The sequence below is a fragment of the Cannabis sativa genome, unplaced genomic scaffold (assembly GCF_029168945.1).
Source record: "Cannabis sativa cultivar Pink pepper isolate KNU-18-1 unplaced genomic scaffold, ASM2916894v1 Contig3, whole genome shotgun sequence".
Classification (NCBI taxonomy): Eukaryota; Viridiplantae; Streptophyta; class Magnoliopsida; order Rosales; family Cannabaceae; genus Cannabis; species Cannabis sativa.
This window is the reverse complement of record NW_026870039.1, coordinates 1,818,650-1,844,237: the sequence shown is the minus strand read 5'-3', so window position 1 is coordinate 1,844,237 and position 25,588 is coordinate 1,818,650. Positions and strand designations below refer to the sequence as shown.

General features: G+C 30.1%; 1 protein-coding gene across 3 annotated transcripts; it reads right to left on the bottom strand.

Moving 5' to 3' along the window:
- Positions 1 to 2,461: 2,461 nt before the first annotated feature.
- On the bottom strand, positions 2,462 to 20,947 carry LOC133033278 (uncharacterized). 3 transcript variants are annotated; one of them, XM_061107983.1, is made up of 7 exons: positions 20,701 to 20,947; positions 20,548 to 20,609; positions 15,716 to 17,524; positions 8,960 to 10,109; positions 8,219 to 8,707; positions 3,708 to 4,178; positions 2,462 to 3,566 (listed from the first exon to the last, which is right to left on the bottom strand). In XM_061107983.1, exons 3-7 carry the CDS (start codon positions 17,470 to 17,472, stop codon positions 2,604 to 2,606), a joined length of 4,830 nt encoding a protein of 1,609 aa, XP_060963966.1. In that variant the 5' UTR covers positions 17,473 to 17,524; positions 20,548 to 20,609; positions 20,701 to 20,947; the 3' UTR covers positions 2,462 to 2,603. The 3 variants fall into 3 exon arrangements, with proteins under 3 accessions (XP_060963966.1, XP_060963965.1, XP_060963967.1); XM_061107982.1 differs by having other exon boundaries at positions 20,548 to 20,947; XM_061107984.1 differs by lacking the exon at positions 20,548 to 20,609.
- Between the last annotated feature and the right edge of the window lie 4,641 nt (positions 20,948 to 25,588).

Genomic DNA, 25,588 nt, shown 5'->3' with positions numbered 1-25,588 from the left:
TCTACATATAACATTTAGGTATTTTTTTTTAAATTATTTTTTATACGGTTATAACTTATTAGTTGAATGAGTAGATATTTTAGTTTTATTTAATTATTAAATAATGAATTTTTTGACTTAATAAAAAATTAAAAATTATAAAACATTAATATGTGTGTATAATTTTTATTTAAATTTTTAATTAATTAATAAAAAAATATTATAAACTTAATAAAAAAATCTTAAAATAAGAGAATTAATCAATCATCTATTAATTAAAAAAAAATAATGAGAGAATTGGGGAGAGAATAGATAAAAGTATTTGAGGTGATTATAGACCGCTACATCACCGTCTCATACTTCTCCTTTATATATATCTATTCTATATAAAGTGTGCCTATATAACCGAATTCTTGGTTTATGAGAAATTCATGGGTTACTTTTTATTTATATTAAAAATAAAATGATTTATTATTAAAAATAAAATAATTTATGAGAAATTCATGGGTCACTTTTTATTTATATATAATAAAATAAATAAAATAAAACCCATTAAATTTAAAAAAAAACACTCATTAAAAGATCGATTTTTCTCTTCTTCTTCTCTTCTTCTCTTCTAGAATTACCATTTTCCTATAAAAACACTCATTAAAAGAAAAAGTTATATTTTAGCACATACAGTATAATTAAGAAGCCATAAAATTTATAATTTCATCTTCTGTTAAATAAAAATAAAAGTAACTTAAAGCATTATTATAATTATGCTGCTTTGTACATGCTGCGACAAAAAGGAATGCTAATCTTATTAATTTCTCCATGTTCTAGCTATTAATGCAAACCAGAAAAAGAAAAACATTTACTAAAACCCACCAAAACTTATCGTAATTAAACCTGAGGCATTATATGCAAAAAAAAAAAAAAAAAAAACAAACAAACAAACAAACAAATCAGAGAGTACATTACAGCACTGTTTTTGATCACGTGCTCATAAATTAGAAGCACAATTAAATATATTAGCGAAATAGTGACTAACATCCAAATTTCAGAGTTGACGAAAAATCTGCAACTGAATGAGGTAAAGACTGCTACAATATTTACTTTATAAAACTTTTGTTTCAATATCTTACTATTATTAACACCATTTGATTTGGATGTAGAAAAAATATTTTTGGATTGAGGCGGCAATAAACCGATACTGTCTAGAGTTTTTATTACATGTCATGTGACGCATATCATAAAAAAATAGATTTATACAATCGCAATGAAAAAATTATATGTGACAAGCCAACATGCGGCCAGAAAGGATTTCTTACACCACTGTATATTACAAAAAACATATGATGTTATTGAAATTAAGTTAAAATAATAATAATAAAAAAAGATACTAACAATCTTATTATGCATTTTACAGTGTTATAACATATGTTCAACTTGATGACAATACAAAGAGCCTATTTGTTATCATGTTCGCAGATATTGTGAAAAAAATATTTTCGTGTACTGTTGCTCAACTAATGAAATATACTGCAAAGGTGTAATTTAAAAAAAAAATAAAATAGTTTTACATGTCTTTCATAAGTTGATTTTTTTAATTAAATAAGCTATGCACACTATGTCTAATCATTTTAAATGAAAATGCATCACGGTTTGTAGGAACACCGCCGCTTTGTCGACACTACCATATTCAATTTATCAATGAAAAAATGGACAATCCAGATATATGCGGACCCGGCTAGAATGAAAAGTGCAAAATACAAAAATTACACTATTGTCTCTATCGAAGCAAATGAAGATTGAAATCTAACAATGACTATCATTAGTTTTCTTATCTACAATTTTTTAGACAAATGATATCTTCAATTATCAGTAATTTAGAGACTGATTTTTAATTTTTTTTTTATCTTACACCCATTTAAGTAATGTTTCTTTAAGTATTGGAACATCAATTTTTAATTTATTTTTGGATTAACTTAAGAACATATTTAAATCATCAAGCTTTCTTAAACATTAATATATTGCATTCGGTATTCACTTTTAATTGACAGCATGATAAACTATAATATTTAGATATACATAATAATAATCTCCCATAATAACTAATAAATCTTTTCTTTAATTTTTAATTGTATCACTTTCAACTAACATAGAAAAAAAACTAGCATAAAATTTAATATACGTGCCTTGCACGTAGCTTTTTCTTAGCATATAGATGGTACGGTAAGTGTAGTTTATATGGAGGTTTTTTTAAAAAAAAATAAATAAATAATTAGTTTATGTTAGATATTTTATAAAAATTTATTAAAATAATAGTAAAATATTAATTTATATATTTAAGCTCTAATAAAATATTCAAAAAATGAGAGAATAAAGGAGAGAAGAGATTGATGCATTTAGAGTGATATTATAATGCCATGTCACCGCCTCATATGTCTCCTATATATATATATATAGATATAGTTAGATATAGATGATTCAATCCAAGTTACCCTTTTATGATCGAGCATATATATTAATAATATTAAACAAATTAATGACATATATATTAATAATATTCCTTAGAAGATTAAGAACAGAAAAAGGTTAAAAAATAAATAAATGAATGAAGTTACCTTTTAATGAGCCAATTATTGTTGTCGCAATCCCAAATCGGAATTATTATTTTTATTGTTATCTTCCCTGAAAAGTTTTACCAAGGTTGCATTAACATCATCTCTTTCCACGTGAATTCTTTTTCCATCAACCTCAATTGATAATGATGCAGAGGGGTCTACGATCCCATTTGAAAACCTCCTCATCTCAGGACACCTCCAGATCGATAATTGTTCTAAATTTGGGATACTCATGGTAACTTTATTTCCTGAGTAGAAAAAGCTTTGGAGACTGGGCAAATTCTGAAGTTCTAGTTGCTTCAAATTCTGGAAAACAATTAGGGAGTCTTTTTCTTCTTCCTCTTCTTCATTACTATTATGATTAATAATAATCTCCTTTATTTCATTACAATAACTTATTTCCATTCGTTGCAATCGTACAAGAGTGGTTGCTGTTGAGGAAGACAATAAATACCTCAGCCCATGACATCCTGATACTATCAGAGCTTCCAAGTTGTGGAAAAACATAAAGGAGGGTGCAAAGCTCTGTAATCTACTACATCCCCAAACATCTACTCTTCTTAAATTTGGAAATAAGAGAATAATAGTATTATTATGTGATGATGGTTCCACCCCAAACACATGATCAACCATATCATCAGCACCATCAATGTATAGTTGCTCCAAAGAAGAAGAAGAAGAAGAAGGTGCAGATGTAGATGTAAGATGAGTAGTAGTAGTGTTGTTGATCACTTCACCATCACCATTATTACTTAAATTCACAAAGGAGCCCCTCAATGTCAGTGTACGAATTGTGTGATATTTGTCAAGGAATAACTTCAAATTTGGTACACCAATTACTTCATCAGGAGATGTGCAGGTCAAGTGAAGTGTATCAAGGTTGGGAAACAATACTATTGAATTACTACTCATCTCAAATATCTCCTTAATTACTTCACTCCAATCACTTCTCAATACCTTTATCATGGGAAAAATTACCTACAAAAGAAGATTAGAAGTAGCAAATTAAACATCTAGTTAATTAATAATTTAAATGTGCAAAAATAAATTTATTATTTTTATGAAACTGAAAGTACAATACCAATTAAGCACCGTGCATGTATATATAAATGATAGTACCTTATTATTGTGCTTGAAGAGACTTTGTTTATTTGGAGCGGACATCATCCTATCTTTCTTTTCGCCAATAATATTATTATTAGTAGTAGTAATAATAGATGATGATGATGTCCTTTTATCACCCATAAATAATTCCTTCAGTTTAGGACAACCTTCTATAATCAGTTGAGACAACAATGGACATTCAATGCAATAATCTCCTAATTCACAAAATCTTATAAGGTTTGGAAGATCATTAAGCTCAAGAGAGTCAAATTTTTGAAATGGTATTATTGCATTAATATTGCTGCCACCTGATGATGATATGTATTCCTCATCATGATCACTTACTATTACCGCTTCCATCTTCTCACATTCATTTACACTTAATCTCTCAAGTTGTACAAGATTTCGAGCCATGGCAGATGATAACAGAGACTTCAAATTGTTACAATACGTAACAATCAACTCTTTTAAGTTGGGAAATGAAGTCTGAAACATAAAAGAATGCTAATTATTATTAATTACTCACTTATTTCATCACTTTTAGATCAATAACCAATAAAATCATCATGAAATCAACCAAATATGTCTTACTTTTGAGATGAATCATTCTTATTCACTACTTCCCACTATTACAACTATTTCAATATACATATAAAAATGTTTAGATTTTGAGTTTTGATTATACACACTAGTGGATTATATATTAATAATATTCTATATATGATGATTGGGCTTCTAGATTTAATTAAACACGAAAAAAGAACAATAATACTGCCATATATATACACAATAGTTAAAACATCACGTGTATGTGTATTATTTGAGCTCAGTACTAACAAATTTAAGTTTTAGGGGCGACAAATTTTGAAGCGACATAAAATTGAATAAAACTTTGGTTTCTTTTGTAAGGGATGATATATTTTCAAGTTGAATAAAACCTTTCCCTTTATTTAAAAAAAAAATATTTTGTAAGTTATGTTTTTTATAGCAAATTATGTTGGTTGTTAGTTTATCTTTTGGGTCTTTAGTTGTATCTTTCTTGCCTTTGATAGTTGTTCATTTAAGATTTTGTTAGATGCGTTTGATAAATTTGTATTCATTTAACTTTTGCCATGCCAGTTTTTAGTTCGAGTTATTAGTTGGTACAGCTCATTGCCAGTTGTGATAAGATGGTTTATTATTGGTTATTAAGTCAGGATAATTGAAGTGGTGGTTATAAAAAGTCAATCAAGCATTTTCTAACTAACTTCTTCATCTTTGATAGAATCATCTTGAGATTCTTGCTTTGCTAGGGCAAATTCTTTTTCTGTATAATCTTTGTGTTTGCAGGCTGTCAATCATTGGATCTTCAAGGATTGAGAAAGGAATGTTGATCTGCAATATCTGAAGGGAGTTCAAACTAATTTGCTGGAGGGAGTTCAACTTATCGAAAGTAAGGGGATCTTGTCTTCTCAGATCTAAGAGGACTTAGATCTTTGTTCTTGATTGTTAATCGAGCATATTAGTATATCAATATTTTTTTAAATCTTATGTTTTACTCACTTTCAAGCATATTGGGCGACCAATTGGTAAGAGGACCATCATGTCTTTACCAATGCAAGAAAAGCTTAAGGTAGAGTGGTACATTCTGAACAATTGTAATGTAGTGGAGAAGTATATCTTGTAAGATACTTTTTGCATTCTTAATTTAGTTTTCTTCACTCGCGACCTTCTCTTACAAAAATTTATTTATGTGCAGTGAGCATAGGAACGAGCTACAACTTAGTGGTAATCAAAATCTTGACACAGTTCAAGAGAACAAGTTTTCGAGTTGGTTCAAGTCTCGAGTAAGTATTGCTTTTTACTAATTTTTTCATTCAATTACAAGTTCTTGTACTAGCTAGTATTGATTACATCTTTCACTCAATGATAGATCAATCAACTTCAAGCGGATAGCCTTGGGGAAGTATCAGATGAGTTGCACGCCATCACAAATTCCTCTAATCTAGCATGCTATTGTTATTTTAGATGTATTGTTCACAATGTTTAATTCCTAGTTGTGGATCGGGATGACAATTGTACACCCAAAACAGTGGTATTTTGGTGACTAGAGAAGGTGGTAAAAAATTTTATGGCGTACTCAAACAAGTGTACAAGTTCACTTACTTGAATGATTGTAGTGATTATTTTTAGGTGCAAGTGGTGGACACAAATGGTAACATGACAGAAAGTGATAGTTTTTTCACTAGTGTCTGTGTCACCCGTAAATGGTACCAAAATGAACCATTTATACTTGCATCTCAAGAAAATTTGATATATTACATTCCCGGCCTAAAGAATGAAGTTGATTGGAAGCTTGTTAGTGTTTACAGTTTACACCCCCCATAATGTTTGGGATTTCCTAGATGATGATGATGATGAGACCACAACTATACAAGAAAAAACTCTTCAAGAATCCAATTAGTCGTTCAACTTTCAGAACTGGACGATGTCAAATATGTCCGTGATGATGTCAACCCAATTGAAGTGACCAGCAGGGACAGTGAGCAGCCTCACCGGCAAGATTTTGATAATTTCATTATCTATAGTGATGATGAAGACCATCGTCCGACCAACTTTGATCTTGCAGGGAATACCCTTACACCAACTAGGGTAAATGCAACAAAGATATCTCTAAAGATACTTTCTTTTTTATTTGTCAATTAAATCCCTATTCTTCTGGGATTTCAACGCGTGATCATTGTAATTTAGGAAAGTAACTAGTTTTTATTTTTATTCATTATTTATTTTAGGAAACCTAATTGATATAATTCCTTCCTATAAATAGTAGAGTTATTTCATAATTTAGGGATTTTAAATTTAGTTTTCAAGAGAACACTTAGGGCGCATTTGGAAAGCCACCTGGGAATTAGAATTGGATGTAATTGGAGGTAATTACACAGTTTGACGTGTTTGTGTGGCCATGTAATTACATAGTAACTGTGTAATTAGAGGTAATTGGGAGGCCTCAATTACTCTCTCCAATTCTCATACCCCCCCATGAGAATTGGGTGTAATTACATACCAAAAATAAATTCAAATTATTTTAATTAATTGATATGATGTTTTAATTATTTTTAATGTATTGACTTTTCCTTTTTCTATCAATCATCAAAAAACAAGGTTGGATTGTATTAGCATGTTGTGTAGTTCACAACTTTATTCGCAAGTGGAATTGGGATGATAAATTTTTTGAAGAGGACATGGAAAATGAAATAGGAAATTGTGAAAGTTTGAACAATATTGATTTTGATTCAGATTCAGATGAAGAACTTGGTGACGGGCCAACAGATGATGACAAGCAATATATGTTTAATTTTAGAGTTATAATAGCTCAAAATATATGGAACGCAAGAGCAATTAGATAGTCTTAAAAAAATTATTTTAAATATTTGCTACTAAATTGTTATAGTTTTGACTTTATTTTATGAAGAGATTATTATTTATTTATATATTATTAATTAATGAAATTTATTTTTAAATATTATAATATTAATTAACTGTGTAATTACTAACTATCATGTCAAACATGATATTAGGAATTCACATGTAATTATCACTTGACATCCAAACACACCTTGTATTTTAAAATACAATGTAATTACTATACAGTGTAATTACTACCCTAGTAATTACACTGCATAGTAATCACACAGTTGTTTCCAAACAGACCCTTATGCTGTTAAAATCTTTGTAAAAGCTTTCGAGAGAGATAAAAAACTTTTGGCTTCTTTTCTCACAAGTTAATACAGCAGGGGAGTAGGCTATTACCACCATCACAGGATCGAACCTCTATAACAAATTTTATGTGCTTATTTTGCTTAATCATTACTCAAATTCATGTACTTTCAATCGCTTTAATTGACTCACCGTCGTTGGCCAAAAGTGAGATCAACAATTATAATATGAAACTGGTTTCTATATTAAATTATTGCTTTTATTATTTTACTTAATTGGTTCTACAGTTTAATTTTCAATTTAGTTAATCAAATAACTCATATTTTAAATTAATTGTGAAATTTCGTAAAATAACTAGCCAAGTAACAAAAAAAAGAAAAAAAACTGTACATGTATTAATATTTATGATGTATTTTTTATTTCTTAGTGTTACAATTAAAAAAAATGCTAGTCATATTTAATTCTACAAATATAATAATTTAGATCTTGACACAATCAAACAAAGGGTATACTAAAATAGAAAGATAAAAATCATAAAATATGTCTTCATAACTTGTTTTTTGAGTATAGGACAAAACAATAATTTGTTATAACTACTAGTTTTATATTGTCTCATATAGCTTTTGTAGTTTTAATTTAGTAAAAAGTTAATTTAAGTAATGTATTATAATGGGCAAACTGAGGCAAAATACTCAATCTTTGAAGAATGTAACACTTGAAGAAGTAATCTTTATTTTTGGTGGAAAAAAAAATACTAAATATTAGTTAATTATAATTTTTTACAGTAGAGTTTTATTTGAAATGTTAAGGTATAACAATTAAATAATTACCTTTTTATTGAAGAAAGGTCCTTGTGTTGATACTGCTCTTGCTTGTGCCTTATTCATTGTTGAACAGTATTTTATGTCTAGCTTTGATAGGAGTGGAAATACCACACACGGTGATAAATCTGTCGCACTACAAAATCTTTGGAGGGATGAAAGACCAACAAGCTGAACAAATTCTAATTTAGAAAGCAAATCAATCCTGTCTATCTGATCATGATAAGTACTTTCTTTTTCTCCAGGTTGATCTACTACTCTTATTATGTCTTTCATCGCGTTACAATCTCTGACTTGTATACTCTTTAAGTTTACAAACTTTTGAGCAACAGAAGAAGAGAATAGATACTTTAAATTATGGCAGCTTCCCACTTTTAAGGTTGTTAAGTTTTGCATGTAAAAACTTGATGATGATGATGATAACAAAAGTTGTTCTGGCCATAACATTTCTATATCCATTTTCTTCATAGTTAAATCCTCCAAGTTAGGAAAAGAAACCTGCATGCAAATATATTAATTATTGTAATAATTGAATATATTAATCTACTCATGAATTACATATCAACAAATTATATAAATTAATATATTAATTTATTGATTCTAAATATAAAATTGGTATATTTTGAAAGCAGAATTTCTTTATACGATATGCATTTATTCTATTATCTTTACTTGTCCGTGTTCTATGTATTTTTTTAAAAAAAAAAATAAATAAACAGAAAAAAGAAAAAAGAAAAAAAAAAAGTGTACTGTTTCACTGAATAAAGGCTTTGAATGATCTGACTCCTCAGCTGCCCTGTGGTTGGAGCAATAGAATTGGACCAACTTTGGTAAAATATATAATTGCAAGGAGCGTAATTGCAAAGAAGAGTGATAATCATCAATGTTATGGCCAACTTCATCACCATCTTCTCTCACTACGATCTCTTCTATCATCTCACATTCTTGTACTATAATCTCATGAAGTAGTTTGGCCACACTCAAAGGGAACAAATTCTTTAATCTACCACAACACCTCACATCCACCTTTCTCAATTGATTGAAGGAGCCTCTTGGGAGTTTATTGCCACGACATATGCTTTCCAAGCTTCTTAAATGGACAAGTGTTATTGACTCCAAACACGGAAAGGCTACGTCGGTCGAATTATTGATACATTGGACCCCATCATTATTAGAAAATCTCAAATGCTTTAATCTAGGAAAACCTTCATTAACCAAAGATGGAGAAACACTGTTGACAGACATTGATCCTGTTAATGACAAACATTCGGACCTTCTCATCAACGATATCAGTTCACGTGCAGCTTGTTCCAATTGAGAGAGGCTTAGGCCCACTAATGACAAATATTCGGACCTTCTCATCAACCACTTGCTTGAAAAAGAAGAATATTCAACTCCAATACATATTTGGTATCTCTCCAATTTTTCAGAAAACAAACCCTCAGGCAAAACATGTTCAGGCGGTACATATAAATGTAAGGCTGTCAATCGTTGCATACTCTTTATCTCAATAAGACTTGCATTTCTTATTCCCCCTTCTTCATCAATAATCTTATCCCATCCTTCAAATTCACGAGGAAGATAGAGCTCTTCCATCTGTGTCAAATTTGAAATGACATTTGCCTTAATGACTCTTAAATTTCTACATCCTCGTAGATCTAGCACTTGCAAACGCTGTAATGCTCCTATTTCTTTTGGCAGTCGCATAATGAAATCAGACTTGGACAGATCAAGAGCTTTTAAATTCTTTAACTCACCAATCACTGCTATGTCTTCCAGAGAAGAACCACGCAGACATAATGTTTGGAGATTTTGAAGAGAAGCAAAAGACGAAGGTAATGATCCTATCCATGTACGATTCATAATCAAAACTTTAAGCAGGCCAGTTTGCCTAAAAAATGTTGTAAATTATTATATATTATATATTATATAATAAATATATATATTTCAACAAGGAGACGTGGCCTTATGGACTTGGTAGTATATGCATGTGTGCCACTTAATTTTTGACTTGGCAATATAGTGGAGTTTATTGTGTTCCTATTAATTAGGATCAAGATCCACCTTTTTCTTTCAGATTAAAAAGCAACGTTCATAATGAACGTTATATTGCTTTGTATATATATATATATAGTACTTAATGAGAGAGCAGATAAGAGACAACATATATTACAAAGAGTATTATATATATATATACCGTATACAATTTATATATATACATATATATATCTATTACTTATATATGATTGTTCTTGGCTGGGTATTATATTGTTTTTGCTGTTTCTATTTTCCTGGTTCTTTCATTGTAATCAGAAGACCTGTTGAATCCTGGGGGATTACTTTGTAAATCCTTAAGGACAGTGTCTTGTTTGCACGCCTCAGGTGTTATCAATTTTATTATTGTAATTATTTTTCTAACAATCTTAAGGATTTATGGATCCCAATGCTACTACTGCTGCTGCTGTTGATAATACCTCAGGTTCTCTTCCCATTGGTGGTACTCCCTCTGTCACCGCTGCCATTAATGGAGATATATCATCTGGCATTGGAGCAATCAATCTTTCTGCTCCTTCTTCATCTGCTGCTGTTGTTCCATACTCCAAGCCATTTCCTGACATTTCGAAAATAGAAATGTTTGATGGTCAATTTTTCAAAAGATGGCAAGAAAGAGTCTTCTCACTCCTTGATATACATGCTGTTGCATGGGCGCTTTCTGAAGAGAAAACAAACACTAATGCTGATGCTTGGACTCATGCCAATAAGGTATGTAGACACACAATTTTGAGTACACTTTCTAATGATTTGTTTGATGTCTACTGCTCTTATAAGGAAGCCAAAGAGATATGGAACTCTATGATTGCAAAGTACACTGCTGAAGATGCTGGAAAACAAAAGTTCGTGGTTGGCAATCTTGATCGTTGGAGGATGGAGGATAACAAAGACATCAAGGCTCAGATTAATGAGTATCACAAACTCAATGAAGATCTCAAGGCAGAGAGCATTATCCTACCAGAAAATTTTTTGACTGGATTATTAGTTGAAAGGCTTCCTGAATCGTGGAACGAATATAAGAGTCACCTAAAGCACAAGCATAAGCAGTTGTCCCTTGCAGATCTGATTACCCACATCATTATTGAAGATACTAACCGCAAGGAACTCCAAGCTACCAAAGCGAGAGAAATGGCAGCAAAGGCGAATTTGGTACAAACACAAAACAAAAATAAAAGGTATGCCAACAAACCCAATCATTCAAATAACTCTGTTTACAAGCCTAAAGCTAATAACACCACTACCTTTAAGAAAAAAGGGAGTTGTTTTGTCTGTGGAAAGCCAGGTCATCATGCACCTCAGTGTAGAAAAAGGGTGAGAAATGACAATCCTCCTAAACCAAATGCAAATTTGGTAGAAGGAGATGATATTATTGCTGCGGTCATTTCTCAAGCCTACCTTGTGGCCAATGTGAAAGAATGGGTGGTAGACTCTGGTGCTACCAGACATATTTGTGCTAACAAAGATGTCTTTTCCTCCTACAAACCAGTAGGGGATGGTGAAGAACATGTTTATCTTGGTGATTCTCGAACTGCTCAAGTTCTTGGTAAAGGAAAAGTTGTTCTTAAACTCACATCTGGCAAGACTTTGGCTCTAAATGATGTACTTCATGTTCCTAATATAAGAGCAAATTTAATTTCTGTGGCTCTATTAGGAAAGGTTGGAGTTAAGGTGTCATTTGAATCTGACAAGATTGTAATGACCAAAAATAATATATTTGTGGGGAAAGGCTATTGTAATCAGGGTCTTTTTGTATTGAATGTTTCTGATGTTATTAATAAGAATGCATCTTCTTCTGCTTACTTGGTTGATTCGATTGATTTATGGCATGCTAGATTAGGACATGTTAGTGTTAGTTATATAAATAAAATGCAATCTCTTGGTCTAATTTCTGGAGTTAATAATTCTAGTCTAAATAAATGTGAAATTTGTGTTGAAGCTAAATTAACTAAGAAATCTTGTAAATCTGTTCAAAGAGAATCTGAATTGTTAAGTTTAATTCACACTGACTTGGGAGATTTAAAACAAACTATGACAAGAGGTGGTAAAAAATATTATGTGACTTTTATAGATGACTTTTCTAGATATGCTAAGGTATATTTACTTAGAAATAAAGATGAAGCATTTAATATGTTTTTATCTTATAAAGCTGAAGTAGAAAATCAATTAAATAAAAAGATTAAGAGAGTTAGATCTGATCGTGGAGGTGAATATCTTTCAATAAATGATTTGTGTGAAAAAGAAGGCATAATTCATGAAGTAACTCCTCCGTATTCTCCTGAATCCAATGGAGTTGCAGAACGGAAAAATAGAACCTTAAAAGAAATGATGAATGCAATGCTTATTAGTTCTTGTGCACCTAATAATCTTTGGGGTGAAGCTATTTTGTCTGCTTGTCATCTACAAAATAGAATCCCCTATAAGAAAACAGGTAAGTCTCCTTATGAGCTTTGGAAGGGATACAAGCCTAACTTAAAATATTTAAAAGTGTGGGGGTGTCTTGCAAAGGTCTTATTACCTGATCCTAAGAAAAGAAAATTAGGCTCTAAAACTTCTGATTGCATGTTCATTGGTTATGCTAATCATAGCGTTGCTTATAGATTTCTTGTTGTGAAAAGTGATGTGCTTGATTGTAATACTATTATTGAAACAAAGAATGCTGAATTTTTTGAAAATATTTTTCCTTTGAAAAATGAGTCAATTTCTCATGTGCCTGCTGAAAATAATTTTGAAAATTCTTCTGAAGAGCTTAGAAAAAGCAAAAGGCAAAGGAAAGAAACTTCTTTTGGAAATGATTTTTATACATATCTTATTGAAAGTGATCCTTTAACCTTTCTTGAAGCTATTTCTTCATCTGATTCATCATTTTGGAATGCAGCAATTAATACTGAAATTGATTCTCTTATTAAAAATAAAACTTGGATTTTGGTTGACTTACCTCCTGGAGTTAAACCTATTGGTTGTAAGTGGATTTTCAGGAAAAAATATAATCCAGATGGATCTATTGATAAATTTAAAGCTAGATTGGTTGCAAAAGGTTTTACTCAAAAAGAAAATGTTGATTATTTTGACACTTTTGCTCCTGTTGCTAGAATTGCTTCAATTCGAGTTTTAATTGCTTTAGCTTCTATCCATAAACTTTTGATTCATCAAATGGATGTTAAAACTGCTTTCTTGAATGGTGATTTAGAAGAAGAAATTTATATGGTACAACCTGAAGGATGTGTTGTTTATGGTGAAGAGAATAAAGTGTGCAAATTGTTAAAATCTCTTTATGGCCTAAAACAAGCTCCTAAACAATGGTATGAGAAGTTGGATCATGTGTTAATATGTGATGGATTTTCTTCTTTAGAGGTTGATAAATGCATATATACTAAAGTTGTTGATAACGAGTGTGTAATAATTAGCCTTTATGTGGATGATATGCTTATTTTTGGTACTAATATTGACATTATACTTAATACCAAAGCTTTCCTTGCTTCTAAATTTGATATGAAAGATATGGGTGAAGCAAGTGTGATATTGGGTGTCAAAATCATAAGGAAGGGTGATAGTATAATGCTATCACAAGAACATTACGTTGAGAAACTTCTTAAGAAGTTTGGACATTTTGATGTCACACCTGTGAGTACCCCTTATGATGCTAATACTCAATTAAAGAAAAACTTGGGAGAGCCTATTGCTCAATCTGAATATGCACAAATTATTGGGAGTTTGATGCATTTAATGAATTTCTCTCGACCTGACATAGCTTATGCAGTATGCAGATTGAGTAGATATACACACAATCCCAATCGTGATCATTGGGCTGCAATAGTCAGACTGATGAAATATTTGAGAGGAACCATGAATTATGGTATCCTGTATAGTGGATTTCCCGCTGTATTAGAAGGCTACAGTGATGCTAACTGGATCTCAGATTCAGATGAGATAAAATCCACTAGTGGTTACATATTCACTCTAGGTGGAGGTGCAGTTTCTTGGAAATCAACCAAGCAAACTATTATTGCAAAATCCACCATGGAGTCTGAATTTGTAGCTCTAGAGTCAGCTGGAAATGAGGCTGAGTGGTTGAGAAACTTCTTAGCCAATATTCCATTGGGTATAAAACCAACACCTTCTGTGTCTTTGCATTGTGATTGCCAAGCAGCTATTGCTATTGCAAAGAATAAAACCTTCAATGGTAAGAATAGACATATTCGTCTAAGACATGAAGTGATCAAGCAGCTGCTAAAAGATGGATCTATATCCATTGATTATGTGAAGTCAGAAGTGAATTTGGCCGATCCTCTGACTAAACCATTGGGTAGAAAATTAATTAATGAAACATCGAGGGGAATGGGACTTAAGCCTATTTAAGATATTAGCAGTGATAGTAACCCAACCTTTTCTATTGGAGATCCCATGAATAAGGTTCATATGGGTAACAACAAGTTGCTTGCTAATACTGCTAGCACTAATTTTTTGTCCCTTCCTATGTGTGAGAAGTGCTAGACTGCATAATTGTGAGGATGAGCTACTGTGCTCTTAGTGAATTTCAAATCCATTATGGATGGTGTTTTATATGCAGTATATACTTGATGAAATCACCTATATGAGTGTGGAGTGGGGCCGCTCCTATGAAATTGTGGCATAATTTCTAGAGCACTCATGAATTACCAGGCACGCGCACGGCCTATTTGCGCAACACCGCGCCAAACAGCAAAAATAGTGGGGGTGTAATGTGATTGATAAGATTATAATTTATATTAAAGAGTATTGGTTCATAGAAACTAAATGTTTCACCAATATTCTATTTATTGTATCTTATCTTTCTAGAACTGGTTCATAGTCCAAAAGACACCAGATTCAAAGCATTTTACACTCATATATTTTACCCAGCAAAAATTAATTTTATAAAATTCCTTTTGAAATATGTGGGGGATTGTTGTAAATTATTATATATTATATATTATATAATAAATATATATATTTCAACAAGGAGACGTGGCCTTATGGACTTGGTAGTATATGCATGTGTGCCACTTAATTTTTGACTTGGCAATATAGTGGAGTTTATTGTGTTCCTATTAATTAGGATCAAGATCCACCTTTTTCTATCAGTTAAAAAGCAACGTTCATCATGAACGTTATATTGCTTTGTATATATATATATATATAGTACTTAATGAGTGAGCAGATTAGAGAAAAAACATATATTACAGAGAGTATTATATATATATATATACCGTATACAATTTATATATATACATATATATATCTATTACTTATATAAGATTGTTCTTGGCTGGGTATTATATTGTTTTTGCTGTTTCTATTTTCCTGGTTCTTTCATTGTAATCAGAAGACCTGTTGAATCCTGGGGGATTACTTTGTAAATCCTTAAGGACAGTGTCTTGTTTGCACGCCTCAGGTGTTATCAATTTTATTATTGTAATTATTTTTCTAACAAAAAATTCATCTGGAATAGATTCAAAAGTAGACCCACTGGATAGAAGAAGCAATTCTAAACTAGGACATTCCAATTCTGGAGGAAGATTATCAAAATGGTCATAATCAAGAAAGGAAATTGCTTTAGATGCTTTAAGTCTTTCATCTTCATACATAAGAATGTTACTCATCATCCTATGCCCATGGTCTTCTTTTCCAATAGTTATGCAAACATCTCGAATGACATCGTGCATCTTCACTTCATTACTTGTACTTGTACCATCCAACAACAGACAATGAGATTTCAATTTAACAACCAACGAATTCACCCTGTTTCTTGCATCTTCCATTGTATAGATGTCTTGAAGCAAGCGCCAACCCATGCTATATCTGATTAGGTCTTCCACTTGTATTTCTTCATCTTCCTTATGTAAAGCACAAAGCAATAACAATAGTTTGGCCTCCTCCTCGTGACTTCCTAGAAAATCGTAACTCAACCGAATACTCTTGTAGACTTTGTCATGCATTCCCTCAATCCCTGTAAAGTTGGAAGTCCTTAGTCGTTGCAAGGCATCCTCCCATATGAACAAGCTGTCCATATTGCATTTCAAAGCATGTGCCACTGTAGCAATGGCAATCGGTAGGCCTCCACATTCATCAACGATTTTGAGTGCCAGATCATTGTAATAAGCATTATTTTCAACTTTAGTGTCTCCAATGATTTTCATAAACAAGTTGATGGCTTCACTCGACTTTAAAGCTCCAATGAAGAACACATCACTCTCAGCCATACCCATGGAGTTACGTAAAACATGCAGATATCTAGAGGTTACTAGAATCTTGCACCCGTCATGGATTCCAATTTCTTCTAGATTGAGTTCCTTCCAAATATCATCGAGGATTAACAAAATCTTGCTTTCATCTCTTTCCAATCGCATTCGAAGCAGCTCTGCTCTCCTGACAATGCTTTCATTTTGGCTGAAAATTGTCATTTCCAGCATTTCAGCAATATGTTGCTGAATCTCTTTTACGTTTGGTGCTTGAGAAATAGTGGTGATAACCACTTTACTGAACAACTCCTCTTCCTTAGCTACTTTGGCAATTTCTTCGGCAAGCATAGTCTTGCCAATTCCACCCATTCCATGCAACCCAATCCTCTTCCTATTACCATCTCTAACAGCTGCCATTATGCCCTCCAGAATGACCCTCCTTGAATTAAAACTTTCGTACCCTTTTGTTGCTGTTGTTGCTGCTAGTGTTGTTGTTGCTGCTGCTGTTGTCGCTGTTGTTGCAGATGTTGTTGTTGCTGCTAGTGTTGCTGCTAATGTTGTTGTTGTTGCTGTTGCTGTTGTTGTAGACAGAGTGTGTAGGTGAGGGGGATATGCAATGGTATCGAATTTGCATTCCTCTTTGAGATCGTGTACTTGGATCGACATCTTCCTTGCTTTCCTGCTTAAACGGTGTCGCATCATCAAATGAGGAGGGGATCCACAAGAGCACACGACCTTTGCGTGGTCTGGATGGTTGAGAAATGTGTTAGCCTCTCGAGAGATTTGACCAAAGGTGGTCAGCCATGTGGTAACATCAGCTTCGATTACTTGACAGTTATTTTGGGCATCCTGAAGACGGCGTTGCAATCTGTTTTGGGCATCATTCAAATGTTGGAGTTGAGTATTGAGGTTCTCTACATTTCTTGCGTAGTAAAACAGATAACCCAACTGCCGACCCAGTGGTGCCACCGTATACTCAGATATTTTGGCCCCAATTGATACAACAATTTCCATGGTAAGTAGCCGCAATTGCCTTCTTTCTTAATTTCTTTCTGTTATTACTCAACTAATTCAACATAACAACAACACACGACAACTAATTATTATAATTATTATTGAAATAATATAATATAATATGATATTAATAAGAAAATGATTATAAAAACATGGCAAAAGACACTTACCTTATAATGAAAGAGAAACAAGTTATATCTATTCCTTTTTGTATGTTTAAGTTAGCTTTAATAAAATATATTATTAATTAACAGAATATTCTTTTATTTATTTTTATGATATTATTATATATATTTAAAGATATTTTAATCATATTACAAAAAACTGTTATTTTTAGTGACAACTTTTTAGTCACAACATAATTTTTTTGTGACTAAATGTGACTTTTAGTAACAACAAAATATTACTTGTGACTAAAATATTGTATTTAGTTACAAGTTGTCACTAATTTAGTTTTAGTCACAACAAGTATTGTGAATAAAAATACATTTAGTCACAACAAATTGTAATTTTTGTGACTAATGCATTTAACCACGAACCTTTTAGTCACAACATAAGAATAATAATTTATAATTAGTCACAAGTTTTATTGTGACTAAAAGTAAGATTTTTTGTAGATCATATTTTTAACTTAATTGCTTAATTATGAATTAAAATAAAAAAAAAATGTAGATATTTTATATAAAAAAATTAATTTAAATTTAAATTACTAAAAATTATCTCTAGGACTTAAAACAATTCTCTTAATTAATTAAATTATAATATTATATATAAATATATATTAAATATTTTAAATAAAATCTTCAAAACGTGAAAGAAAAAATATTAATATATCTTACTTGAATTTTATTGTACATATAAAATATGTAATATACAGTGTAGCAACAATAGTTAATCTCAAACTTCATTTTAAAAATTAAAAAAATATATATTATCTAATTAAAAAAAAATTAATAAACATACATATATTGTACTTAACATCATGTAATTGAACTTAATTTTTTTAAAAAAAAAAAAAAATAGTCTTATATCTATTCTATATAAAGTGTGCCTATATAACAGAATTCTTGGTTTATGAGAAATTCATGGGGTGACTTTTTATTTATATTAAAAAAAAAATAATTTATTATTAAAAATAAAATGATTTATGAGAAATTCATGGGTCACTTTAATATTTTATTAAAACATAAATCTACAAATTAATATTTTATTATTATTTTAATAATCATCAATATATATAAAACAAAACAAAAAAAACCGTATATAACTTCAATAATATTATTATATTTAATAATTATTTTTTTAAAAAAAAAAAATCTATCTATATCTATCTATCTATTCTATATAAAGTCTGCATATATAACTGAATTCTTGGTTTATGAGAAATTCATGAGTGACTTTTATTTATATTAAAAATAACATAGTTTATTATTAAAAATAAAATAGTTTATGAGATAAAAAATCCATGTACTTGAAATATACAATTAATGAGCATTATGGTTAATTTATATAGGGAAATTTGATTTTCTATACTTACATATACTTAATATTTTATTTCTAAACTAATACATATCATCATTGAAAATATATGACCACTTTATCTAAAACCCAAAAATACCCCTCTCAAATTTTCCATACTTTTTTTTAGTGCAAAAAAAAAAAAAATTGGTAGTCCGATGGGGTCCGATGGTAGTCCGATGGTGGTCCGATGGTCACCTGATGCTACTTTTGTATGTAAAAAAAAAAAAAAAAAAAAAAAAAAAAAAAAAAAATTGGTAGCAGATTTGGTCCGATGGTAGTCTGATGGGTGGTCCGATGGGTCCGATGGGTGGTCCGATGGTGGCCCGATGGTGGCCCGATGGGGTGGCCCGATGGATGGTCCGATGGGTAGCCCGATGGGTGGTCCGATGGTGTAAATGGGGTGATGTAAATGGGGGTATTTTAGGAATATCATAAAAATTGTCATATTTTACAAATATTAGTTATTATTTGTTTAGAAAAAAAAAATTTAACCATATGTAAGCATAAAAAATCAAATTTCCCTTTATATATAAAATAATCCATGTAAATTATTTGTTATTAATATTCATAGAAATTTAGGTTTCTTTGAAATATACAATTAATGAGCATTACTTTTTGATCATAGTGTGTTTTCCATGGCTGACAACCTCAATAATCTCTATCATTTGATATCAAATAAAATAAAATTATCATGATGTATACATTATGGTTATTTAATGAGTAATTAGTGTGTTGAAATTGTCAAGCTGATATTTAGAATTGTTTATAATTGAATTGTTTCTTTGTCAAAATTAATATTAAGTATAAATATATGTTTATAGGTTTAGCTATTTTCTCTTAGATCAATCATGCTCATATAGCAAAAAAATCATACTCATATAGACATGTTATTTTCATTTTGTAATTTAGATCTTCTTAGTCATTATTTAGTTCACTTAACCTTTTCTGATTATGGTAACTGAAGTTTTGTTTCTTTTAGGTACTCTATTACAAAGATTTGTATTACATGTATTATTTATTTTTGACTATGAGGAGGTGGATTTCTTTATTGGGAAACATATAGCGTGACAAATTATTGTTCATATATTGAATAATTATTTTTGATTAATGGGATTTCATAAATATAATTGTGTATATTGAATTCTTTATTCAAATAATTATTTTTGATTTTTACGTGATTATTTATTGCTCATATATCTAGAACCCTAGTTGATTAAAGTTAAGATTATAAAATTAATTAATTTGTGATTTCTTCCTATACACATAATAATAATCTCACCTAATAACTAATAATATTTTTTCTTTAATTTTTAAGTGTATCACTTTCAAATAACATAGAAAAAAACTAGCATAAAATTTAATATACGTGTCTACGTAGATTTTTACTAGTATATATATATACGAGTGAATAAAAGCTGAAATGCAAATAATTGAAAGGGAAACAAGTTAGTAATTAGCTAGTAATGACAACTAATAAGTAATAATCCAGCATTGATAAAAATAACACTAACAAATTAATTAAATAAAATTAATCTCGAGGAAGCAACCACTTACTCCAAATCCAAAACTAAGAATTCTTTTTTTTATTTTTTTATTTTTTTTGGAAAATGATGGATCTGCAAGCAAGAGGTAACAAAATTGGAAAATATTAAACAATTAATATTCTCTTGTTAAAAAGAAATAAGAGCATATATGTAAAGTACGTACCTTTGGCTTTGGTAATTATAGATAGAGATTAGATATTGCTGAAACAAACAATGCTACTACACAACTTCACTGCATTTTTTTTTTTTTTGGTTTTAACAGAAAGAAGAATAGTTGAAACTCAAGTCAAGTGCAGTAATCAAAATGAAAGAAAAGAGATAAATTTGAAGATGGAAAGAAGAATATGGATGAAATAATCAAACTTTTTTTTGTGGAGGAAGTTGGATTGTCGTTTTATGAAGAGTAAGTGGTGGAAAATGAATTGGAATTTTCGTCGTAGGGAATCATACAAACTAATAAAACAAAGACCACACACAAACTAACAAAACCAAACCTCCAATTATATATTCTTTTGAACATAAATAATTACTGTTCTAATTTTACAACCAAAAATATCACAGCTTATATATAATTATAAAGCGATCAAATTAACTTTCCAATATGGCTAATCTTAACCTGAGTTTAAAATTATTTACATAATGTTTTTTTACAAACAACTAGGCAACAATAAAATGTAACTCAAAATGCTGAAAGACCAAAACCCTCCAGGTTGCACTGCTGCGATATGTATAATCCTTGCCAAGCTCCAACTCAGTACTGCTCCTCCAACTTAGCTTTACATTTACCTATACAAGATAGCAAACTGATGAGTCGATCGACTCAATAAGATATGTATAACATATATACAAGCAATGTTGTACCAGCTTTATGCTTAAGCCGTCCTGAGCCCAATTACCAAGCTCACTAGATGGTTAAGAACGTTCTCAACGGAAGTACGACCACTATACCATATGCACTAGAGTACCAACTCCGTACTCGTATTGGTAGGGCCATTTGTTGGGTTTTATGCCCTAAATAAAACTCTTTACAATCTGATTAGTTATCAATATAAGAAATTTGAAGTGATTGATGTTTGCATGAATTTTACATGCTAATGGTTTAATATGTTTATTACATTCATACACACAAAATCAGTTAAATCCACATCATATGTTTATTCACAATTACAGTATCGTCAACACAGTGGAATGTGATTGTGATCATATGAATCAAAAGTTTTAGTCCCTGTTTCATCAGTGTTATTGGATTTACACTAATGTGATAATCAGCGATGATGTGTACTTACACTTAGAGTAAGTGTTATGTTCTTCCAGGACATTAGTAAAGTATACTAGTTTCGAATGTATGGAGTATACATTGGACTGGACCGATATTGCAACTAAGTTAAGATATTACAAACTTACCGTTATACATATCTTTCCAAGTCAATATCAGTAGTTGATCTTAACAGTTATTTATTTTAAGGTTAAATTCCTCTCTTTTGGGCCTTGTGTGAGAGTTGGGAGCCATAGAAGTGGGTACGACATACTGAAACCAGCACCCCCTCACATGAACTACCCCAATTGTGAAGGCCCATTTGCCTGATTTAAATAACTGTACTAGGTTAATTATATTAGTTTGACCTAATAAAATTGAATTAGCAACATAATTAACTTTTAAAATATATGAAAATTTATTTTCATTTTAATATTTTAAAGTTAATTTTAAGAAAAACACTTTTAGTTTAGATATTATTTCTAGACAAACTATTTGTATTTTTCTTGTATTTAATTAAATATAGAATTTTAACTAACTAAGATTCTTTCTGGAGCTTATTTAATTAAATATTCATATTTAAGTTATAAATTAGTTGTATCAACTGATTTTTCTTATCTAACTTAAATTTGAATATTTGATTTAAATTTTAAATCAAGTTGAGGAATCCTAGGCATTAGTTATTAAAGATTCTTAAGATATTTTTTAAGTTAATATCTTTTCAAATATTAACTTAAAATGGAATATTTTAGATATTTTTTGGTTAATATCTTTTCAAATATTAACTTTAAAAAGATATCTTCAAATTAAGTGGTTACAACTTAATTTTTGATATTTAATTAAATCTAAATTTGAAAATATTTAAGTTTTAGATTTTTTCTATATAACTTAAATTAGATATTTTTCAAATTTTGAAAAGATACTTAGTCAAATAAGATATTTTCTAGATAGTATTTTTTAGATGACTTATTATTTCTAATATTTAAATAGGAAAATATTATACTTTGTGAAATTAATTATTTAAATAATTAATTTTGGTACAATTTTATTAAGTATATTTTTCCTAGTATTAAACTAGAAATAAATAATTAAGCCTTCTCTACACTTAATTATTATTTCTTGAATTTAATACATTTAATTAACTTGAAAAATCTAAATATCTAAGTTGATTTTCATCATGATACTTAAATATTTATTGATTTTTCATGACACTTAATTAAATAGAAAATTATTTTTAGGTTGAAATTTAATTTTTCAACTTAAATTTAAATAATTTTCAAAATATATATATTTTTTTATTTTATTAATCAATTTCGAAATTTGCATTTTATTTATGCAATATTTTCGAATTTTTTATCTTGAAAAATAGATTGAGTTGTAAATTAATTATTTATTTTAATTAATTCTTGGACCAACTACAATCAATGATTTTTTTATTTAATTGATTAATTTAAAATAAATGAATTTAAAATACATATATATTATTAGAAATTGAATTAACTAGTCAAAAGAAAATCTAGATAGGTGATATTTTTGCTTGAAGTATTTCTTTTCTATTTTTATTATTTTCGAAAATTGTATTTTTATATACTTTAAATTTTCGAACCCAATAAATATATTCTCAAAGGAAATTTTTAAGTTGCTAATTATTTATTTAATTCAACTTAAATTAATTTCCTTAATATTTATATTTAAGATTATTACTAAGATGGAAATAATTTATTTCAATCACCATCTAAGTATAATTTTATAAATATTATATTAAATTCTTATTTTTGAATTTTAATTATTAATTTAGAATTTAATGAGATTTATTTATTAGAATAATAAAGAAAATATATTTTAAATAATGAGCTTTATTATTATTAAGATATTCGATCTCCATTGTGGGTTTTACACCGCGTTTGTTTTAGTGAGTAATCCTCCCTAATGGAGGAACGTTCATTAGCAATTTCGCACCGTTTAATCTCGCATGATAGTTTGTAAGTGTTTTATATGGTATAGATCACCCTAATGGTGGCGACCATATTTGACTTGCAAATTGCGAAACAATGGTAGAAGCTCATGAGATAGAATAGCCTTGACTCTCGCCTAAACGGGACAACGCTGGATTCCAATCTTGATCGAATAAAAGGTTGCTAGAATGTTTAACATTTTAGATGAGCTGACAACTCTATTCAATGGATGGTAGCTTTGACTCTCGCCTAAACGGGACACTGATATCAGTTTGTTGAAAACCTTGGAAATTATTTAGGATTGAATTTTTAAGTATTTTCTCATATCATTCCTACTTGCTACGTGCTTATAAATTCTGAATTGATTTTGTGTGTTAAACCATTATTTAATTTCTATTTGTTGATTTCTATTATTTTGTAGTATCCTGCTTTGTCAAAATCAATCCCATGTTATCACTGTTGACTGAAAATAAGCTGAATGGATCTAACTTTAATAAATGGAATGAGAACATTAATATTGCTCTCATAGGAGAAAGTGCCTTGTTTGTTTTAACTGAGCCGTCACCTGAAGTGCCTGGGGACAATGCATCCAAAGCTGTGAAAGAAAAGTATGAGCGTTGGCAGAAAGCAAATGACAAAGCTCTATACTTTATGCTTTCTAGCATGGTTGACACCCTCAAAACTCGGTTTTCTAAAACTGAGAAGGCTGCTGAAGTTATGACGAAGTTAAATGAGCTATTCGGTAAGGCATCGCTTCAGTCACGCTTTGACGCGACTAAGAAGTACATTAATGCACGGATGGAACCTCATCAAAACGTGCGTGACCATGTTCTCCTCATGTCTAGTTATTTCCAAGAAGCCCAGGATCATGGTGCTGAAATGGACAATGCTACTCAAGTTAGTCTTATCTTGAATAGCCTGACTCCAGCATTTCTACCATATACATCAAATTATGTCATGAATAAGAAGGAAATTGACTTTCATGAATTAGTCAATGACCTTCAAACTTATGAAAATTTGATTGGAGGACCCAAGAAGAAAGGGAGTAAACCTCATAATCCTGGGAATGGTAATGGGACGATAAAACCTGAAGCAAATGTTGCCTCTGCTTCAAAGCCCAAATCGAAGAAGAAGTGGAACAACACCAAGAAGCGAACAAAAGCCATGAAGAATAAAAAGGCTGTTCCTTCTGGTGATGCTACACTTAAAGGAAAGTGTTTCTACTGCAATGAGAAAGGTCATTGGAAACCCCAGTGTCCTAAACTTCTTGCAAAGAAACAAGGTATTTCCATTTATAAACTTTAAGAGTTTAGTGAATTGTTATCCAATTGGATTGATGATTCTGGACTAACTTTGTTTATTTGTTTTCTTCTTCTTATAGGCCAAGCTACTTGAACTCAATTGAGTTGGATCAGAAAGCTGGACCAAGGGTGAAATCGTCCAAATGAAGATGAAGCTCTTCAATTTTTTGAATTAATTGTTTTAGTTTAAAAACAATTTGGATTTCAAATTTTAGTAAGGGATATTTATCCCTGTTTTTCTCATATTGTTGCAATACACTTTTTTTTTATTATTAATAAAGTTTCTTTATTTTCGAAAACAACATTGCAATTTATGAGATTGAGCTTCATTTATTTTATCTTCATCAATTATTACCACATTATATTTGTATGTTTGTATGTGTAAGTGTTTTTATTATTGATGCAAATTCTATAATATTTTCAACTCTTCATAGAGTTATATTATATAAACACTAGAAATTATTTCTATGTTTATCAATAATTGTTAATTCTCATACAATTATTAAGAATTTGTTTAATAAAAGGATCTTATGATCTGAT